This window comes from Leuciscus leuciscus (genome assembly GCF_965113295.1).
Source record: "Leuciscus leuciscus genome assembly, chromosome: 18".
NCBI classification, from domain to species: domain Eukaryota; kingdom Metazoa; phylum Chordata; class Actinopteri; order Cypriniformes; family Leuciscidae; genus Leuciscus; species Leuciscus leuciscus.
This window is the reverse complement of record NC_138742.1, coordinates 20,751,627-20,770,660: the sequence shown is the minus strand read 5'-3', so window position 1 is coordinate 20,770,660 and position 19,034 is coordinate 20,751,627. Positions and strand designations below refer to the sequence as shown.

The window sequence follows — 19,034 nt, the reverse complement described above, 5'->3', positions numbered from 1 at the left end:
CCTGATACCTTAATTTTTAAGTAGCCAAAATTAAAGTGGAGCAAAAGGGATAACCATTGATGAGTAGGTACAGATTTTTTTTTTTTTTTTTTTACCATTTATAATTCCGTTACAACTTAAGAAAACACTGAAAATTCATAAAGTGGAGTAGAAATGATAGAAACAAATTGGATGGAAAAATGGAAACAAAAATGCTAGAAAATAATCATTATAATATTTTACACTGTAGCCAAGGAAAATGTAAAATCAGCATCCAATGTATTTTAAAACCAGTTGGTTTATGCTTAAATTCAGTCCATTTCAATAAAGCAGTCAGAACTGAGACTCAATAAATGTGTTCAAGGTAGCTCAGCCTCACAATAGAAATACACCAATCGTTAAATGGCACTGCGTCATTGCTCAAGGTTTGCGTCTACGCCTCCTCATCATATAAAGGCGTCTGGTCGTCTCGCTTTCACAGACCTGTGAGAGTAAGTTTAGAGCAGTGGCCAGTATTTCACCTGCTTTACGCATAGCTCCTCAAGTGTACAAATGTGAAACACTTTGCAAGGAGCGCGCTATTAATTTGGCACTCGTTTTTATTATGTGTTGATATTTAACGAATACCATGGAGGTTAATACTACGCTACCAGGGCGCAACTTCATAGACTTGCGCATCTTAACACAGAAACTTCTCTCTTCGGCGAACCATTCTCAGCCATTTCTGGACAATGAAACGGAGCACGTCTCCGAAGATGATTTGGACGTGAATACAGACATCTATTCTAAAGTTTTCGTCACTGTGATTTATGTGCTATTGTTTGTAATCGGGTGTTTGGGGAACTCGATCACCCTGTACACACTTCTCACGAAAAAATCTCTCCAAAACCTCCAGAGTACGGTGCACTATCACCTGGCGAGTCTGGCCATATCCGACCTGCTCATCTTGATCCTCTGCATGCCCATCGAGTTATACAACTTCATCTGGGTTCATCACCCGTGGGCTTTTGGGGAGGCTGTTTGTAAAGGGTACTACTTTCTGCGGGACGGCTGCTCGTATGCGACGGCGTTCAATATCGCCAGCCTGAGCGTGGAGCGCTTCATGGCCATCTGCCACCCGTTCAAGGCGAAGAGCATCATGTCGCGGAGCCGCACCAAGAAACTCATCAGCGCCATGTGGATCGCCTCTTTTCTCCTGGCTACTCCGATGCTTTTCACCATGGGACAGCGACTGGCGCATGATGAATTTATATGCACCACAATCGTGTCCCCGATAACTGCTAAAACCGTTCTACAGGTGAGCGCGCACAGCTCCTTGCTTGCAACGAGTGGATTATTTCCATATATTTCTGTATTGATTTGGTTATAGTTTGTATTGCGTTGGATTTTTTATTTTATTATAATAGCTACTACAACCAAAAGTGTCTTATCATAAGGAACAACCTGTTGCGTAGCGTCGCTGGTTAATACCTAATCATTTTTAAAGGAAAATGGTCAACATCTAACACGAATTTCAACATTGTAAATAGCCTATTGTGGGCTTAGTTTTTCTTTTCTTTTTTGCTAAAAAAAAATATAAAAAAAATACTCAGAACTTTTGATAAATAATGCTGTTCCACACGAGAGAAAGATATCTGATAACTGATAACAGATAATTGATATTCATATATCAGTTTTCCCAAAAAATTATAAAAATCTTGTTTTATTCTTTATGGAGAGGGTCGCTCCCTCGTGGGCAAGATCACGTGATCAGCAGCATCACCGACTACTAATAAAAATAGTAATGATGATAACTATAGTAGCTTTTACTTTATATAATGCTTTCAAACAGGTATCAATGCAATTAACTGCACAAAGCATGTTTTTTTATTTTTTTTATCATGGTCCACTTTAAACGAAAATGTTCAATATCCAACATGAATTTCCTCTAGAAATATTAGGCTAATTTAACTGGCAGTTCAACATTGTAAAAAGTGTGTGTTTTAATAAAATAAAAAATACTCAGAACTTTTGATAAGCAATAGGCTCACGTGAGATGAAGACTTTATTCCTATCAGTTCCTATCCTATCAAGATCATGTGGCCAGCAGCATCACAGCTACTAAAAAAAAAGGATGATGATGATGATAATAATAATAATAACTTTTACTTTATATATTGCTTTCTGCCACAGAATACAAAAATAAAAAGGTAATTGCGACTTCTCACAATTCTGAGGGAAAAAAAGTAACTCGTAATTGCAAGTTTATATCACGCAATTCTGAATTTAGAACCTGCAATTGCGAGTTTATATAACGTAATTCTGAGAAAAAAATTCTGAATTGCGAGATGTAAATTTGCAATTGCGAGAAAAAAGTCAGAATTGTGAGATAAATAGCAATTTCCTTTTTTTATTTTTTTATTCTATGGTGGAAACACACTTCCAGACAGGTATCAAGGTAATTTATATAAATTAATTATATAATTTACAAAGCATTATATAACTTTATTTCGAAAGTCCACTTTAGACATTCTCCTAACTTTAGGTAACTTTGTTAACTAACTACCTGTTAACTAACTGGTTGTTGATGTCATCCCGACATCGGGTTCTGACGTCAACTGACTTTCATTTCCAACCAAAATGCAACCCCTGCAACCAATATCATCCCCTAACTGACGTTACTACTTTCTACTCAAGGACCTTAAATGAAATGTAGTGAAGTAAAAAGTATGATATTTGTCTTTCAAATGTAGTGAAGTTAAAGTAAAAAGTTTCCAGAAAAACTAATACCCATGTAAAGTACTCAAAAAGTGTACTTAAGTACAGTACTCATGTAAATGTACTTTGTTACTGTCCACCTCTGACTACATGTCAACTTATTCTACTAACATGAACCCTAACAACCTATATTAACACTAACCTGACAGTCTACTAATACTCTAATGAGAGTTAGCTGACATGTAGTTGCACAGTTACTTATAGGCAGTAGAATGTCTAAAGTGGATTGTCTAAATAAAGTGTAACCCAAAGGGTTAACAAAGCACAAAAAAACCCATCTAAACAAAACAAGCAACTAAACAAAACAAAACACAATTTGCATACAGACACAACACAACAACCATACCTGAGTAAACAGCATTGCCTAAAATGATGGCAGAATAGTCTTAATTATAATTCACGCAAAAAACATGATTCACACATGCGTAGACAATTTCACATGCATAAAACCTAATTCACATACACACACACAAAAAACATATTCACAAAAAGCAATTCACATCCGCAAAATAAAATTATATATGAATAAAATACATTTCACAAATGCAAAACACAATTCGTTGATATACAACGGTGCACAAAAAAATGTACGAGTTTATCCTTGAATGTGAATGTGCAAATCGTCATTCGTTTGGATTTGTGTGTGTGTGTGTGTTTTTGAGACTTTCCTGGCAGCGCTCTCCTTCTACACAGATGAGTCGTACTCTTTAGCCAATCAGATTTAAGCTTATCAATCGACCAATCAGTATCACGTGAGGGCGGGCCTACCTGCATGTTACAGCTTTCGACCAGTTCATGGCTGAGCAGAGGTATGTGCAGTTGATCGGTTCATTTCTGTGTGTTTATTGAAGTTAAAGAAGTTTGAGATCAGTTGAAGCAATAGTTTATTAACTGCTGTTTAGTCCACATGTGAAGATAAACATTTATTTTTAGTATTGATGGATTTTCATGTCCTGTCCACCCATAGGCGTAATTTGCGGGTGGGGCAGGTCCATGTCCCCACCACTTTTTGCTAAGGTCGATATTGTCCCCACCACTTTTGAAACATCTCGCGGCTCGAATGTACCAATACAAATAAATAAAACATCTCCAGTTAACTAGCAGGGCATTCATTTAGTTCGTTTGTTAAATAAGAGGTGATCTAGCGCTGAAATGTGTTGTTTTTGAAATCAAGTGATTAAAGTGCTCGTTGCTGCTGCGATCAGTGGCGCAGATACTGTGTTCTCTTGCGCGCTTCAATCCGTTGTGGAGACTCTCTATTCGATCCGGTGAAATTACAAAACAAAATGCACACAAACGTGTCCCTGCTTGATATACAACCACTGCTAAACATAATCGGTTTTGATGAGAAAAAAAAACCTAGACGAGTGCGGATTAGAACCCAGAACCTCTGACACGCTTGGCAAAAGTACTGCCACTGGACCATTTAAATACACACTTAATGTAGTCGGACCTCATTAAATGACAATTAAACCCAATGTACCATTTAAATCGATTGCTGGACATCGTAATGTTATTGTGCATACATCTGATTTATGATTTAGCATTGTGTTAGCAAGGCATTGTGTTAGATTTGCCTATTTTACTAGGCGAAGTAAAATTAATGCTTTACAACATTGTCCTGTGACACTAAAATGACAATACAGCACAAAACATAAGGAAATGAATGTTGAATATATTGGTAACACTTTACAATAAGGTTCATTATTTAACATTAGTTAATGTATTAACTAACCATGAGCAATACATTTGTTGCTGTGTTTGTTAATCTTTTAACGTCTTTTAAGTAAAAAATACAGCTGTTCATTGTTAGTTCACAGTGCATTAACTAATGTTAACAAGATTTTAATGAATGTTGAAATTAACATTAACAAAACGGTATACGTGCAGTTCATTATTAGTTAATATTAACTAATGAAACGTTATTGTAAAGTGTTACCAAATAAGACAATACCAAAAAATTAAGTATAAAAGAGAAAAAAGAAACAACATGAATTAAAATGTTTGTGACTGCTATCCAGATGTCATGCCAAAGGTGAGTATTTACTGGTGAGTATAGTAAAGGTGAGTATAAGTGTTTAATAATTTAACAACAAACACAAATTGCACAAATGGCAAATAAACAATGGGTGCTCATTAAAATAGGTCTATTCACTATTTAAAGAACAATCTTTAAAGGCCAGTGCTAAGAGAGCTAGGGTGGGTATTGACCACAGATGATTGTTTTGCAATCATTAGCGTGATTGTTGTAGCTGTGAGAGCTGTCTGTAGCCTACCTGCAGCTAAAATACAACAAAACATTCTTCTTCATTTTTGACACTATATGGGACATCTGATTACCACAGCACTTACTTGCATCAGTTAATAGTTCATAAACTACTGCTTCGAACTTCTTCAGTAAACACATACATTAACCGTTCAACTGCACACACCTCTGCTCAGCCATGAACTGGTTGAAAGCTGATATGTAACTGATATGCAGGTAGGCTCGCCCACACGTGATACTGATTGGTCGATTGATAAGCTTAAATCTGATTGGCTAAAGAGTACGACTCATCTGTGTAGGATGAGAGCGCTGCCCGGAAAGTCTCAAAAACACACATACACAAATCCAAACGAATGACGATTTGCACATTCAAGGATAAACTCGTAAATTTTTTGTGCACAATTGAATATCTACGAATTGGGTTTTGCATTTGTGAAATGTATTTTTTTTGTGTGTGTACGTGAATTCGGTTTCATGCATGTGAAATTGTCTAGGCATGTGTGAATCATGTTTTTTGCGTGAATTATAATTGAGATTATTCTGCCTCCATACAACAGTGCCAGACACTTCAAATCGAATGTGTGCGAGATGAAAATAAAATGTTCAAACAAGCAGTCAAACGTAAAATTTGACTCCCAAGTTGAAAAAAAAATGTCAGCAAGTCCAAACATGTTGATTCACTATCAACAGTCCAAACAGAATGAGTGGAAAAATAAAAATGTCTAAACAAACAGTCCTGAAGTCCAAAACCACTGGAAAAATAAAACAAAAACAGGCAAACAACAAAAACTTACCAAGCACACTTTTAAAATACGCTAATTTTACCTTAAGGAGCTATTTCTGTGTAAATAAGGATCTGATCCTAAACTAATGGTTTAAACTAATGCGGTGGATTAATTCAGTTGAATTGAAAACATTTTGCTGTGTATTTTATTCTAAACCACAAGAGCAGTGGGTAAATTAATGAATATGTATTATGCCCCTTTGATTCTGTTGGAATTGCAAATTAAATGTTGATGTCTTCATTAGTCAAACACATTAAAATGAGAAGCAGCAGGGTCCGAATTGCTTCTGTTGTGAGCACTGATGGTCATGAAAGTCAAAATAAATCAGTGATTCTAATGAATTTAATTACTCAGTTTCTTGAAAATACAAGCCTTCAACCAATATGACTCTTAAGGGATTTTCTGTACATTAGTTTAAGTAACAAGTGCCAAGATTTGCTTCAAAATAAGGATTTGCTATCTTACGAACATAGAATGCTCTCTACCGTTCCCTAAAGTAAATCCTAATTGCCTGGAAATGGAGACATTATGCTTTGATTCTTGGGAAATTGTTCTTGTAGACCTTAACCTTGTGCCTGCCTTATTTTTTTCTATTACACAGTGAATCTAATTTAGTTTGGAACACAATCCATTTACAAGGACAGGAGGTCTCCTGCTTGTAACACTCAGCTTTCCATCTTTCTACATTTGAAAACAACAACAACAACAACAACAACAGAGTTTGCCTTTTAGTAGCATAAAAGGCAAAATAATGTATTAAAATGATCCTTAATTTTAAATGGCGTAATATTACAGCATTCAGTGCTTGAAATGCCCGTGGATAATTGGAACTCATAGAACGGCGGAAACAGTCAGTGAGTCACAATCTGAATCAGACGGCAAAAAGAGAGAGAAAAGGAGAATATGAATGCACACCGAAACAGAGGCAAAGCTGCAGAAAAACTGGAGAGAGAGAATAAAGAGAGTATGAATACGTGATTAATTGGTTCTGACAAATTCCATCAGTCTGTGCTGAATGCGTGTATCATCCTGAGATATTCCAGTCAAAAGAATGATAGTTGCAATATCAGCTTATTGCTACTGGACAAATGGTTTATCATGTTTCAGTCTTGGCAAATTGGTTACCACAGAAAACCCCTAGATGTCCTCTTTCAAAAACAGAAGGTTTCACAGTATGAAATACAATCCAGTCCACTAGTGCTCTGTGGGACACAAAATTATTGCAGAAAGAAAACATAAATGGTCTTTTATTGCTTTTTGTGATGTGATATAACCTTGCCACATAAAGTGTAAACTGACATAAATATGTATGTTACCGCATCTTTCGGTTCAGTAATGGTTTCTTGAATACGAGCATGGTGCCTTTCTAATGGTTCATCCGCTTCTGTTGATATTGGACTGGCACTTTGTTCTGGCAGGTGTTTAGAGATCTTCTAGCCATAACAAAAGAGGAGAGATGGACTGCTGAGTCCAAATTTTCATGTTCTGACATTGCACCCTTTCTTTCAACAGTACAAAACCATTCATTAAGCACAGCTTTCTGGATTCAACAACAACAACAACAACAAAAAATGCTGAAAGACAGATAAAAATAAATGTTAACTTCTGAGAGGGAGATGAAATTTGATAGATAATACTTAGCTGTGCTCTGCTGAAACACTTTTCGCAAACAAATTTATTGTAAAAAATAAGGAAAAAAATGATCACAGTTTTCACAAAAATATTAAGTAGTTTTACATTTTTGATTATAATAAGAAATGTTTCTTGAGCAACAAATCAGCATGTTAGAATGATTTCTGAAGGATCATGTGACACTGAAGACTGGAGTAATGATGCTGAAAAAAATATGATTTTTAATTGTATTTTTTGATCAATTAAAGTGCAGGCTTTGTGAGCAAAAGGGACTTTCAAAAACCTTACAGATTCCAAACTTTTGACCGGAAGTTATTAGTATTAGTATTATTAGTTATTATTTTAGGTCTGTCAGTCAATGCATTAACTTAACATATTAATTAAATATGTTTAATATAATCAGTTTTAAAACATTTACTGACTTTAAATATTATTGTATTATTTAGTTCTGCTTTCTAAATGCTGGCCAGAGGTCATTATTCTATTGAGAGCCCTAGTGTTTAACAGTAAGAAATAAAAAAACAAATGTAGTGTTATTAAAATAAAATCTTTTTTTTCTTGCAGCCCTGCTGAAATATACATCATAAACCTGCATGTTGGTCCAGGCTTGTTTATACTATAGTGCTGGTATAGCTGGTGGACCAACATGCTGTTCTCAAACATATACCTGGACGCTGGATTTTTCAGCAGAAACCCTTGGACTGTTCCCTTTATCTTGCTCAGTTGTAAGAAAGCCTCTGTAAAATATTTAACGTTATTTAAATATTATTTATTTGAGACAAATAATGAATGCAATTGTCTGATACAACTGTCTCAACAAAAATCATCAAAACTAGCCCAGGCTGCCCACAAAAAAAATATATATTTGCGCTTAAGCACAACCGGAAATAAATGTAAGATGACACATGTCAGTGAGCTCTGGAATCAGCAAAGATAGAGATGACGTGATGTCTCTGTTCACAGTGTACTGACGGGTATATCTGCTGCTGTTGTGTAAGATGGGGCCTTTGGTGCATTTTTATTTTTTTTTGGATTTTGCTTTCCAGGCAAGTGTAGGTCAGGACAAATACACTTTGTAAATAACGGTTTCCTCTGCCCAACAGTTCATTCATGAAGCTACAGTATAATTACATGTTGTGAAGCATCTGTGTCCCTCCCTCATATAGATCTGCCAGGGTGGAAAGCACAGCAAATGAGTTTAGCAGCCTGTGTGCTTGAGAGCTGTAAACCCTAATGCTCAAATTTAAAAGAATAATGTATTGGTTTGAGTAAACTAAAATTAAAGAAATTAGTTCAATCAAATTAACTTTTATGGGTATTTGAACTTTCTTTTTCTTTTGATTTCACAAAATTGACACATTTTAAGTAATTTGAATTATTTAATTGTTTTGAGTTTTATGAAATTGTTTCTTTTAATTCAGACAAACTTAAATTTAACTGAAACTGAACTGGGATTTATATATCCCAGCATGCTTTGCCATGACACTTGAAAGGGAGAGTAAATTCAAAAATTAAGTGTTTAATTATGACATTATGTGTTTGAGCAAGATTAATGTTAAGTGAGGGATTTAGTAGTGTTTTTTTAGCATCATAGTGACGAGTGAGCATGAGCTTAGTTTGAGAACAGATATAATGTCTACTCATTCAGTAATTGCTAATGCTACCAAAGCATTGTGTTACCAATTAGCTAGTTAAAGCTTGCCAAGTTTCTAGATTACATGATAATTTTAAGCTAAATGTATGAACTAGCTTACTCAATTAATTCAAGTTTAGAGAAAGTAAAATGTATGAGTACAAAATAAAAAAATCGACCAGTTCTGCTAACTTTGAATTTCTTAACTTAAAATATAATACAACTGATTACCAAATTATTTTAGAGTTTTGCCAACTTATTTGGTTTACAGTAAGTGAATTTGTGGTGGGACCGAAAGCGACACAATGCACTATACTTTCAGTGAATATGTAAAATGTCAGTCAGTTGCATTTTGAGTTCATTCTCAGTGGCCTTGAGTGGCAAGGTATGCTGTTACTTTTGACCAACAACCTATCCAAAGTGTGAATTACACATTTCAAGTACTTCAAAGCAATCAACTCTTTACTCAAGACACCTTCACAGACGTCAGGGCAGCAGATACTGACAGGCAGAGAGATGTCTGGCAGATAAAAGAAACCTCAGCAAAGATTTTGGGGAGGAGAGTGGAGGAGAGATGGAATTGAAGCCAAAAGAAGAGAAATGATAACTTTCAGACAGTAAATAAGATGACAAGTGTTGACAAGTTGAATCTTTTTGTTACCTTACATCATGGGTGGCACTAGTCCTGAATGTTTTTAAAGGCCTGAAAGTTTTTTTTTTTCATGCCTCCTCATTTTTGTCACAAATAAAATTACCCAGAGCAACAGTACTGCTCTATAAACCAGATAAAGTGTTGCAAGTCACATTTTTGACTATACTACATAGTCTGGTATTGTTAATCCTGCCATGAAAGCTTGTTTAAAATGTGGCTCAGCATTTGGTTTTGCTCAGCACTAAAGAAATTTGAGGAAACTGTGTTGACTTTGTTCTATCCAGATGTAGCAAGAAGAACCAAATAATTCACAGAAGTAATAATTCGCAGTGTGCTTGAGAAATGCTACAATTTTGAAACTCTTGTTAAGATATGATGCCATGAACGATGACAAAAAATAGCCGGCACAGCCTGAATGACAGCAGCAGAAAAAGTCATTTCAGAGGAGGAGTAGAGAAGTTATTATATTATAATGCAAAATTACAAAGACAAAGTTTTTCTTTGAAGCAATGTACTGTTCAATCCAATAAGACCAGGAACATGTCAGAAGACAGTAAACTTGTTGAACATATTTCCAGTCACTTTAATGTAAAATCGCCCTATTTTAAATGCAGAAACACTGGCTCATTTGTGACATTAAGTGTGTATTTGAGAAGAGAGAGAATTAAGATTATGACATTTACATTTATGCATTTGGCAGACGCTTTTATCCAAAGCGACTTACATTGCGTTATCCTATACATTTATACATAGGTATGTGCAATCCCCTGGGATCGAACCCACAACCTTGCGTTGTTAACGCAATGCTCTTACCACTGAGCTACAGGAAAGCTGTATGAGAAGAACATTGCATATTTGTAGTCTTTTGTCTCTTATGCAAACAGTGTGCTGTTAGTAACCATAGAAACCTCACTAATCCAGCCTCAGCTTTAACACACAAAATGGACATACTGCTATCTGAAGTGAACAAATATGAATTAGCATTGCTCATAACCCTTAAGGACCACACATGCAGGTTGCAGCTATACACACCACTGGCCCAAGATTTAGCTAATTACTTCATTAGAGCCTCTAAGGGTCATTAATTGGTTAAATCAAACATTGCATGACTTTAACAAATGTACAAGGCACAAAGAGCTCATTTGAACTCCAACCTATTACAGTGCTACAACTGTGTTTTATTAACACACACCACTGTGCATGTTGCTCCATTAGTCTATTTATCACCCGTTTCATAAGAACCTCTCCTCTATCTCTGTTGTATTTCCATGGGGTTTCAGTTTGATGTTGTCGCCTGTTGGGATCAGACTGTGTTGACTGAGGTATAGCTTAGAAATCGATTTATGGTAAAAACAAAAATGAACTGGCAGCTGATCTGTTTAGCACCTCAAAATGCATTTTTTAAATGTTTTAAAAGTGCTGTGCTGAATAAAGAGAGAATTTAATTATGAGTTCTGCTCAGGTGGTCTCACATTGGACACAATAAACTAACAGAATAATAACTAATCTGAATGAATTAATCATAATATTAATCTAACAAACAAGGGAGGAAAACATTTCAGAAAAAATATAGTATTAGTCAATGGATAAGCTGCATTAGCTGTAATTTTGTGGATGTTGTTTGACTAGCTGAATTTGAGTAAATGGTTGCCTAATAATCTCTCAAAACTTGTGTCTCACACAAATTGCGGTCTCACAATTTTTTTCAAAGAACCATATCAGTAAAGTTAACCTGCTCAATAAAATAAATGTTTTAAAATGCAATATACTGATGACCACCATAATAATAGGTGGTAAAAAGTTTAAAATGACCATTTAAATGCATGAATGTTTTACCAATCAATTATATCTAACACGTTGCGATAATATAAAACTCTCCTGATATTAGAGTAACAATTACAGAAGAATAAAATAAAGCAAATTTTGTTACCTTTTGGAGCTTGAAAGGGTTCAGTATGAACAGATGTTTTATACAATCATCACTGTCCTCGTCAGAGCTCATTTCCCAGTACATTCAGTATCTGACTCATATTCACAATCTCAAACATATTCTCGAAAATAGCATTTTCAACATCTTCAAAATCAATATTTGGATCGCTGATAGCTTCTTCACCAGAACCACCATTTGAAATTTCAAGTTTTGCTGATGATAGTTCCTAATTTTTTGTTTTCTGCCTGCGGTAACTATGAGTAAACAGCACTTCATCATTGTGTATTAGACATTGCCATCTTTTTAAATAAAGGTGAATTGCACTTATTAAGTCGTCAAAGATTCAGTTATTGTTGTGCAGAAAAAATATTGTGGTGCGCCCGGGACTGGCCTACATACAGTATGTATGCACAGTTAATCGTTGAAAGTTTGCAATCTCAATTCAAACACACACGTGATCTTATTCCTAAATGACAATGATTCCGCTATGTGTATTAAACCTTTAAAATTACGATTACAGTGGAATATTTAAACCTGCTTTGACGCTGCCGCTGAGCCAGAGAGAACAGCGCTCATGTAAGCTTTATATTTGAAACAGCTTCACAAACAGTCTTTTCAACTACAGTTATAACTAGGCCTACATTATTTTGCTATTTCTGTGTTGCAAACATTAAATAATAAAAGTAATGGGATAAAAGTGTATCTGGAGATGTTGCAACTAGTGACTGTTAAAATGTGCTATGACCGAATAATAGATACATTGACTTGATCAACTATGCTGGGTCTGGCCTTTGCATCTTACTGAACTCAGCCAAAGAATCCCTAAAGAAATTACATTTGTTTGCCAGTATATTAAAATAATATATATATATATATATATATAACATTTAACTAGTACTAATACCATTTCTAATATTAAAATGTACAGTATACTGTAACATCTACAATCTTACAAACTAGGATGAAGTCTGTGTACATTAACAAGGATTTGGGACAATTTTAATGCATTATAAATTTATAATGGAGGATCCTGGAGGATATAATGGAGGATTTTCTTATTCTACGAAGATCTGCAAACTACGCCCCTTTAGCAAACCTCAAGGATTTTGAAAAGTCGTTAAACTTTTGAAAAAGTCGTTAAACTTATTTATTCTCCCCTAGTACTTTACAGTGCATTGAAATAAAATAATATATATATATATATATATATATTTGCTCTTGCTCTTGCTAAAAAAAAACAAAAAAAAACTGAATTAGAAATTTGACTTTTTGTGTTTATGTCTGCTTTACTTATTCGCCACAATAATGTGTTTGGACAATAATGTGTATTTCTCATAAAGTGTAGAATTCCATAATTTGGAATTTATTTAATTCATCAGGGTTTCATGAAATTACTTTGATTCTTTTTTCTATTGTTCTACAGCCCTAATTATTTTTGTTTTCTAATTATGTTTTTATGAAACAGTTATTTATGGAAAATTAAGACTGAGCCATGATCATGCTGTTCTAATGCTTCAGTTTCCAGACGAAATACAAACACAGTGAGCGTCTTCAGTCAAGGTGTAGATAATCCACGCATGGACTAGGACTGCAGTAACCTGAGCACAGGCTCCTTGACAAGCAGACACTTGAGTGGAATTTGATTTGCCACATGATTTGTTTGTTTATCGTGAGTGCATGTGCACTGTGCCTAAGTGAGATGTACCTGCTAGAAAGCTTTGATGGAGAAGTAATACTGGAATGTAGTCTGGTTATCACCAGACCAAGCTCAATCTTTTAAGATTGAACATTGGTCTGGGGAGTCTGCTATGTATTTTCTACTGCACAAGAGGCGTGATCATCAGGCATAGTTCAAATTACTCTGTACGCAATTGGATAGTCCTTCAACCAATCAGACCAACGATCCGGGTGAAGTACTTTGCAGAGCGACACGAAAACTGCAGGCAGGAAATGTGTAACCAAACGTGTTGATCAGCGGTTTGCAGAAGCAACAATGGAATCGAGCAATTTTTGCAGGTTTTGCACCAAAAAAACAACAACATGAAAGTCAGTGGTAGTCACACCCACTCGAGCGATTTGTTTGTTAAAAAGAAGCCATTGAGCATCATCGAGAGGTTAAAAGGAATTGGACAGAGCCGTAACGGTTCTGGAATTGGATTGGATTAAACCTGCCAATAGCTCGCCAGGTGGATAAGCCAGTTTGTGATTGGTTCCCGCAAATTTGTAAAGGAAGCAGCAGAGATAAATGTACAGGTTTCCAGCCTGAGCTGCAGGGCGAAATCAAGTCGCCGGCAGATCACTGCCATTATACTATATTATAAGTGTTACTCCGTTATACAAACTCTGTCATTCAGATAAATTTGAACTGTCTCCAAAAACCCTTTTGGTCATTTTATAAGGTGGTTGAAAACTTTGAAATAGCCTCTGTGGTTTCCATGGAGATAGGGTCTTTACAGGGGAGTTTAAAATAATGTGTCTGTGCAATCACAGCATAACATTCCATCTATGATGCCTGGGAAATCAATACATATAAAAGAATGACATTTTTGTGACTGTTGCCATGACCGAATAATAGATACATTGACTTGATCAATTATGCTGGGTCTGGCCTTTGCATCTTACTGAACTCAGCCAAAGAATCCCTAAAGAAATGACATTTGTTTGCCAATGTACCCATAGGTTATTAACATAATGCAAACCAAAATCTTACTTTTGCTTCTGTTCGTGTGTCTTCATAAACACACAAAGGATTCTTCTCTGCATTCTCATTTTTGCTCAGTGGGAGTACTGATCTTACAAACATGATTAGTAAGACAGCCTGCAGTTACATAATACATAAATAATTATCCCATTAAGGTTCTTAAAGCCACACAACTTAAAAATGCTTATATAAAAAGGTAAGGATGCAGCATATGAATCAGACATACTCTTCATGTACTGCTTTTCGTCTACTATATATAGTAGGCATATTTGGATGTGGACATAACTTGTTTATTTATTAAAATTAATAAAGGTGATTTGGATATATTGAACTGTATGTGTCTAAACTGTTATGTTATCAATTTTCATGATAATGGCATTATACTGGTCTCATCTTGTACGCTTTAACACAGTTTTAACATTTCTGACTTTCCTCATTAAAGACAAGATATTCCCATCCTCTGTGGGGCAGTCGTGGCCTAATGGTTAAAGTCAGACTTAACTCGAAGGTTGCGGGTTCAATTCTCAATATCGGCAGGAAAATGTGGGGGGAGTGAACTAACAGCAACCTCTTCCACCCTCAATACCCACGACTGACAAATTCCAAGTATGGGTTACCATACTTGGCTTTCATGTCACAACATAGAAACCATGCGAACAACATAGAAACCAGACCTAATATTAATTATGACCAAATAAAGTCCACTTTTCATGGCACTTTCAAGTGAGTGGAACTAAATCTGTAACCAGTCATGCTTAGGCAGGTATGCAGGCAGGTGCAAAAAAAATTATAATATATATCATTATAATATAATATTCTGTTTGTTTGCAACATACAGCTATGTTAGCACCCAAATTGTCTTACCAGTGAACTCCTAAAGTAATGCAGTGCGTATGCGGTGCAGGAGCAGCACGCGCTATAGTGCTTTCACATATGCTGCGTTTGCAGTGTGTAACTGATCCGCGGCTGTACCACAAACACATACTCACTATTTTTATTTCAAATTCCTTAAGTAATGTAAAAAAAATAAAATAAAAAAAAAAGTGTTTGCTTTAGTCCTAATTAATTAATAGCTCTGGTTCAACCTTGCAGTAATAAGCCAAAAAATAAAAAATGTTCCCCCATGGTCAGTTTTAACATCTCTGACCTTCCTCATTAAAATACTCAAAATATTCACATCTTCTTTCCCTTCAGTGGTTTTTTGATATGTTCCTTCTGATCTCTTTTATGTTTCTCAGTCTGGAAGGAACAGTGCTGGACTCTTAAACTCCAGTCATCTGTTCAACACCAATTTATCATGACTGCTTAAACCAACACTATGTTCTTCTAAATTAGTGCTGAGGAGTATTTCAATAGTCTTGGCTTAATCTCAGTTTTTTTCCATGCAGTGCAGATTGTCAGATCACATGAGATTAACTTGCTTTGGCAACAGCAAAAAAAAAAAGAAAAAAAAAGAAAAGAAAAAAAAGGAAAAAAGGAAAGGAACAAAAGACCAGTTTAATGACAGATCTAGGAATGTGACCAGTTCAAGAAAAGAGCCCTGCATACCTTGCAGTAATAATTGTGCGTGTCTGTGTGTCTCTGTGTGTGTTTGTGCTTGTTTATATGATTTATTAGGAAACAAATATGTATAATGACATAGGTATTACACTGGTATTACAACGTAAATGTGATTTATTGGGACATTTCCTGAATCCTTGTAATTAAAATGGCATACTAATTAAAACATACTAAACTATTTTTATAAAAAATTAAAAAATGCAGAAAGGTTCCTGTGATGGGTAGTTTTAGGGCTTGGTTTAGTGTAAGGGGAAAGAATATACAGTTTTTACAGTAACCATTAAGCCTATATGGAATGTCCTCATAATGATAGGTGAACAAACATATGTGTGTGTGTGTGCATTTTGGGGTGAGTTTATTAAGAGGTATCAAGAGAACCTTCTTATCCAGGTGGAAGAATAAATGTAAAAAAATGATGACGCTGTGCACACATAACTGATTAGAAAAAAAGAAAAAAGAAAAAAGAAAAAAACATTAGGCCTATTCGACATACTTGGGTTCGACTCCCAGGAAATTATAAAATGTACTGAATACCTTGAATGTGTGAAATAATTGCAGTCCTGCTTTGGATAAAAATTTGGATAAAATTTAAATTCGATCCAACTGACTCCCTGGCTTTTATCATACACATTTCCCTAGCCGGTCTTGTCAAATTGAGATAGAATTGTGCAGTTCTTCAGGGTCTACACAAGTCTAAACAAAAGGCATACCATAAAAATAATTTAAAAAAAGACATTGCTTCAAACAAAAAAGCATCATAAAAGTCAAAGCCACTTGCCTACTTATTCCGTCTTTTTCCTTTGTTCCCTATAACTCCTCAAGGTCAATGCCTTCCTGTCCTTTGTGGTTCCCATGGCACTGATCTCCGCATTAAATGGAGTCATAGCCAGTCAGCTGCTGCGCATGTTTCGGGAGTCTGCCCAAGACAATCGCATCTGTATCATCGGAGGCAACGCTACCATGCTTAGTGTCGCTGTTGAACCCAACCGTGCCCAATCAATGCGCCATGGAGTCATGGTGCTACGTGAGTACCTTTATGTTTTTTCAAGTGTACAATATAATATTATAAATTAATTTACAATGTATGCATACAGTCAGTTGTATACAGGAGTCAAACACTGAATATATTCAATAAGATAAACTTTTGAGGTGGTGGACTTCCAACAGTGGTACTGTCACAATTCCCTATGTGTCTGTTTTCAAGGACTCTTATTTCGATATTATTTTGTCTTGTTTTGGCTGTGTTCAGTTCCTGTGTGTTTAGTTCGTGTTTCCTTAGTTACTCATTGTTTCATAGATTAGTGGCTCATCATCTTGTGTATTTAAACCCTCAGTCTTTGTCTGTTCTTGTTCCTGTATTGAAGTTTCATGCTCTGTAACGTTCTTGGTGTTTACTAACTGTGTTTTCATCATTCACGATCACGGTTTGTTTCACGATCAAGCAGCACAACAGTTTTAGACATTTATAATAATAAGAAATGTTTAAGCAGCAGCAAATCAGCATATTAGAATGATTTCTAAAGGATCACATGACACTGATGCTGAAAGTTCAGCTTTGCCATCACAGGAATACATTACATTTTAAAATAAATTCAAATAGAAAACAGTTATTTTAAATTTAAATAACATTTCACAATATTACTGTTTTTACTCAATTTAAGCTACAGCTTCAATTTACCCCTATTATAGAGATTATGTCGAAATCTTTAACAAACACTTGCCATCTGGTTTCATTCTGTAGGAGAATGTATGTGTATGTGTATGTGTATGTGTATGTGTATGTGTATGTGTATGTGTATGTGTATGTGTATGTGTATGTGTATGTGTATCCTTATTATCATGACAAGTGTTGTGCAGAGTCCCACTGAGTGCACTGATCAATGAACAGAACGTTAATAAGAGTCTGGTTCTCTCATTTAATCCAATGCAGTCTCTCTATGGTTGAATATGACCATAAACTCTTCAAAGTGAAACAGTGAAAACTAAAAGCAATTTATTTATATCCTCATAGATAATACAGGGACAAGGCTGAGTCACAAACAACACCTATTATAATGCTCAGAATACACTGCAGGGCTCTGTACACTGTCTTGCTTTTATAAACAGCTATTTTCTTTACACACTTATATATTTTTAAATTTTACAGGCAATTGAAAACTGAATACTGTATGTGTGCAATGAAAATTATGTTTGCTCACACAGCACTTTCAGTGATTTTTATCCCGTTGTTTGGATTTAGATTATGTTTTGTGCTGGTCTAACAAGGGGATGATTTGAAAGACGAGAGCTAAAAATATGAAAATATGCCACAGCTATTCAATTTAACTTAATTTACAAAGTCATTTAAATCACTTAAACAGGAAGAACATGTATTTTCCATTAGAGATGCAGTTGAGATATGTTCACCGGGGAAGAATCCAGAGTTAGTTTGTTTTGCCAGTTGACTGCAGCCTCCATTAAAGGGTCAGTGTACCGGTGTAAGACTTTTGACTGCTCTCACAGCAGCTTTCAGCACCATGGGGGAGACAATCATTACTGTTCATTTAATTTACTGCATCATAAGAGACCGTTTGATGTGATTTTTTGCCAGAAGCCCCTTAAGGGTACTAAGTGTAACCTGAATAATTTAATGGACTGAGGGAATGACACGACATGAATGCAGTATTTCATGACAAAATGCAGTTACACTGCAATGCATTTCAAACACAAAAAGACAAAAGCAAGGGGCTTTATATCGTCAATAAAATAGTCCTCACTTCCTTCCCTTGTGGTAAAGTAGTGTGTTAATTGTATTGAATGTGCAAATCTTAAAAGTATATAAAAAAAACCCCTGAACTTAGATGATACCGTATTAATGAAATAAAAGGCTTTTAAGTGTAATAGAGTACAGTTTCATGACAATGTTTCTTAACACACCAAAGTATACACTTTTAAAAAGCAAATTAAAGGTTTTACCTTAAAGTTTTTTTTAAATCATTAGGTTAATGATTTGTGTTGCGTTAATAAACATGTATATACAAGCTACTTAATGCCCTAATTGAACTCAGGCCTAATCCTAGTTTAGTCAAGTATGGGTCTGTGAAACCGGGCCATTAAGCTGTACTTAAGTCCTATTTAAGTGGGGCATAAATGTTATGGA

The 19,034-nt window shown here is 35.3% G+C and overlaps 1 protein-coding gene across 1 annotated transcript in view; it reads left to right on the top strand.

The window, feature by feature from the left end:
* Positions 1-474: 474 nt before the first annotated feature.
* ntsr1 (neurotensin receptor 1 (high affinity)) overlaps positions 475-19,034 on the top strand; it is a 38,574-nt gene continuing 20,014 nt past the window's right edge. Inside the window, exons 1-2 of the mRNA XM_082144360.1 lie at positions 475-1,276; positions 16,718-16,919. Coding sequence (XP_082000486.1) covers positions 608-1,276; positions 16,718-16,919 — 871 coding nt within the window. The 5' untranslated portion in view covers positions 475-607. The remainder of the gene's footprint in view (positions 1,277-16,717; positions 16,920-19,034) is intronic.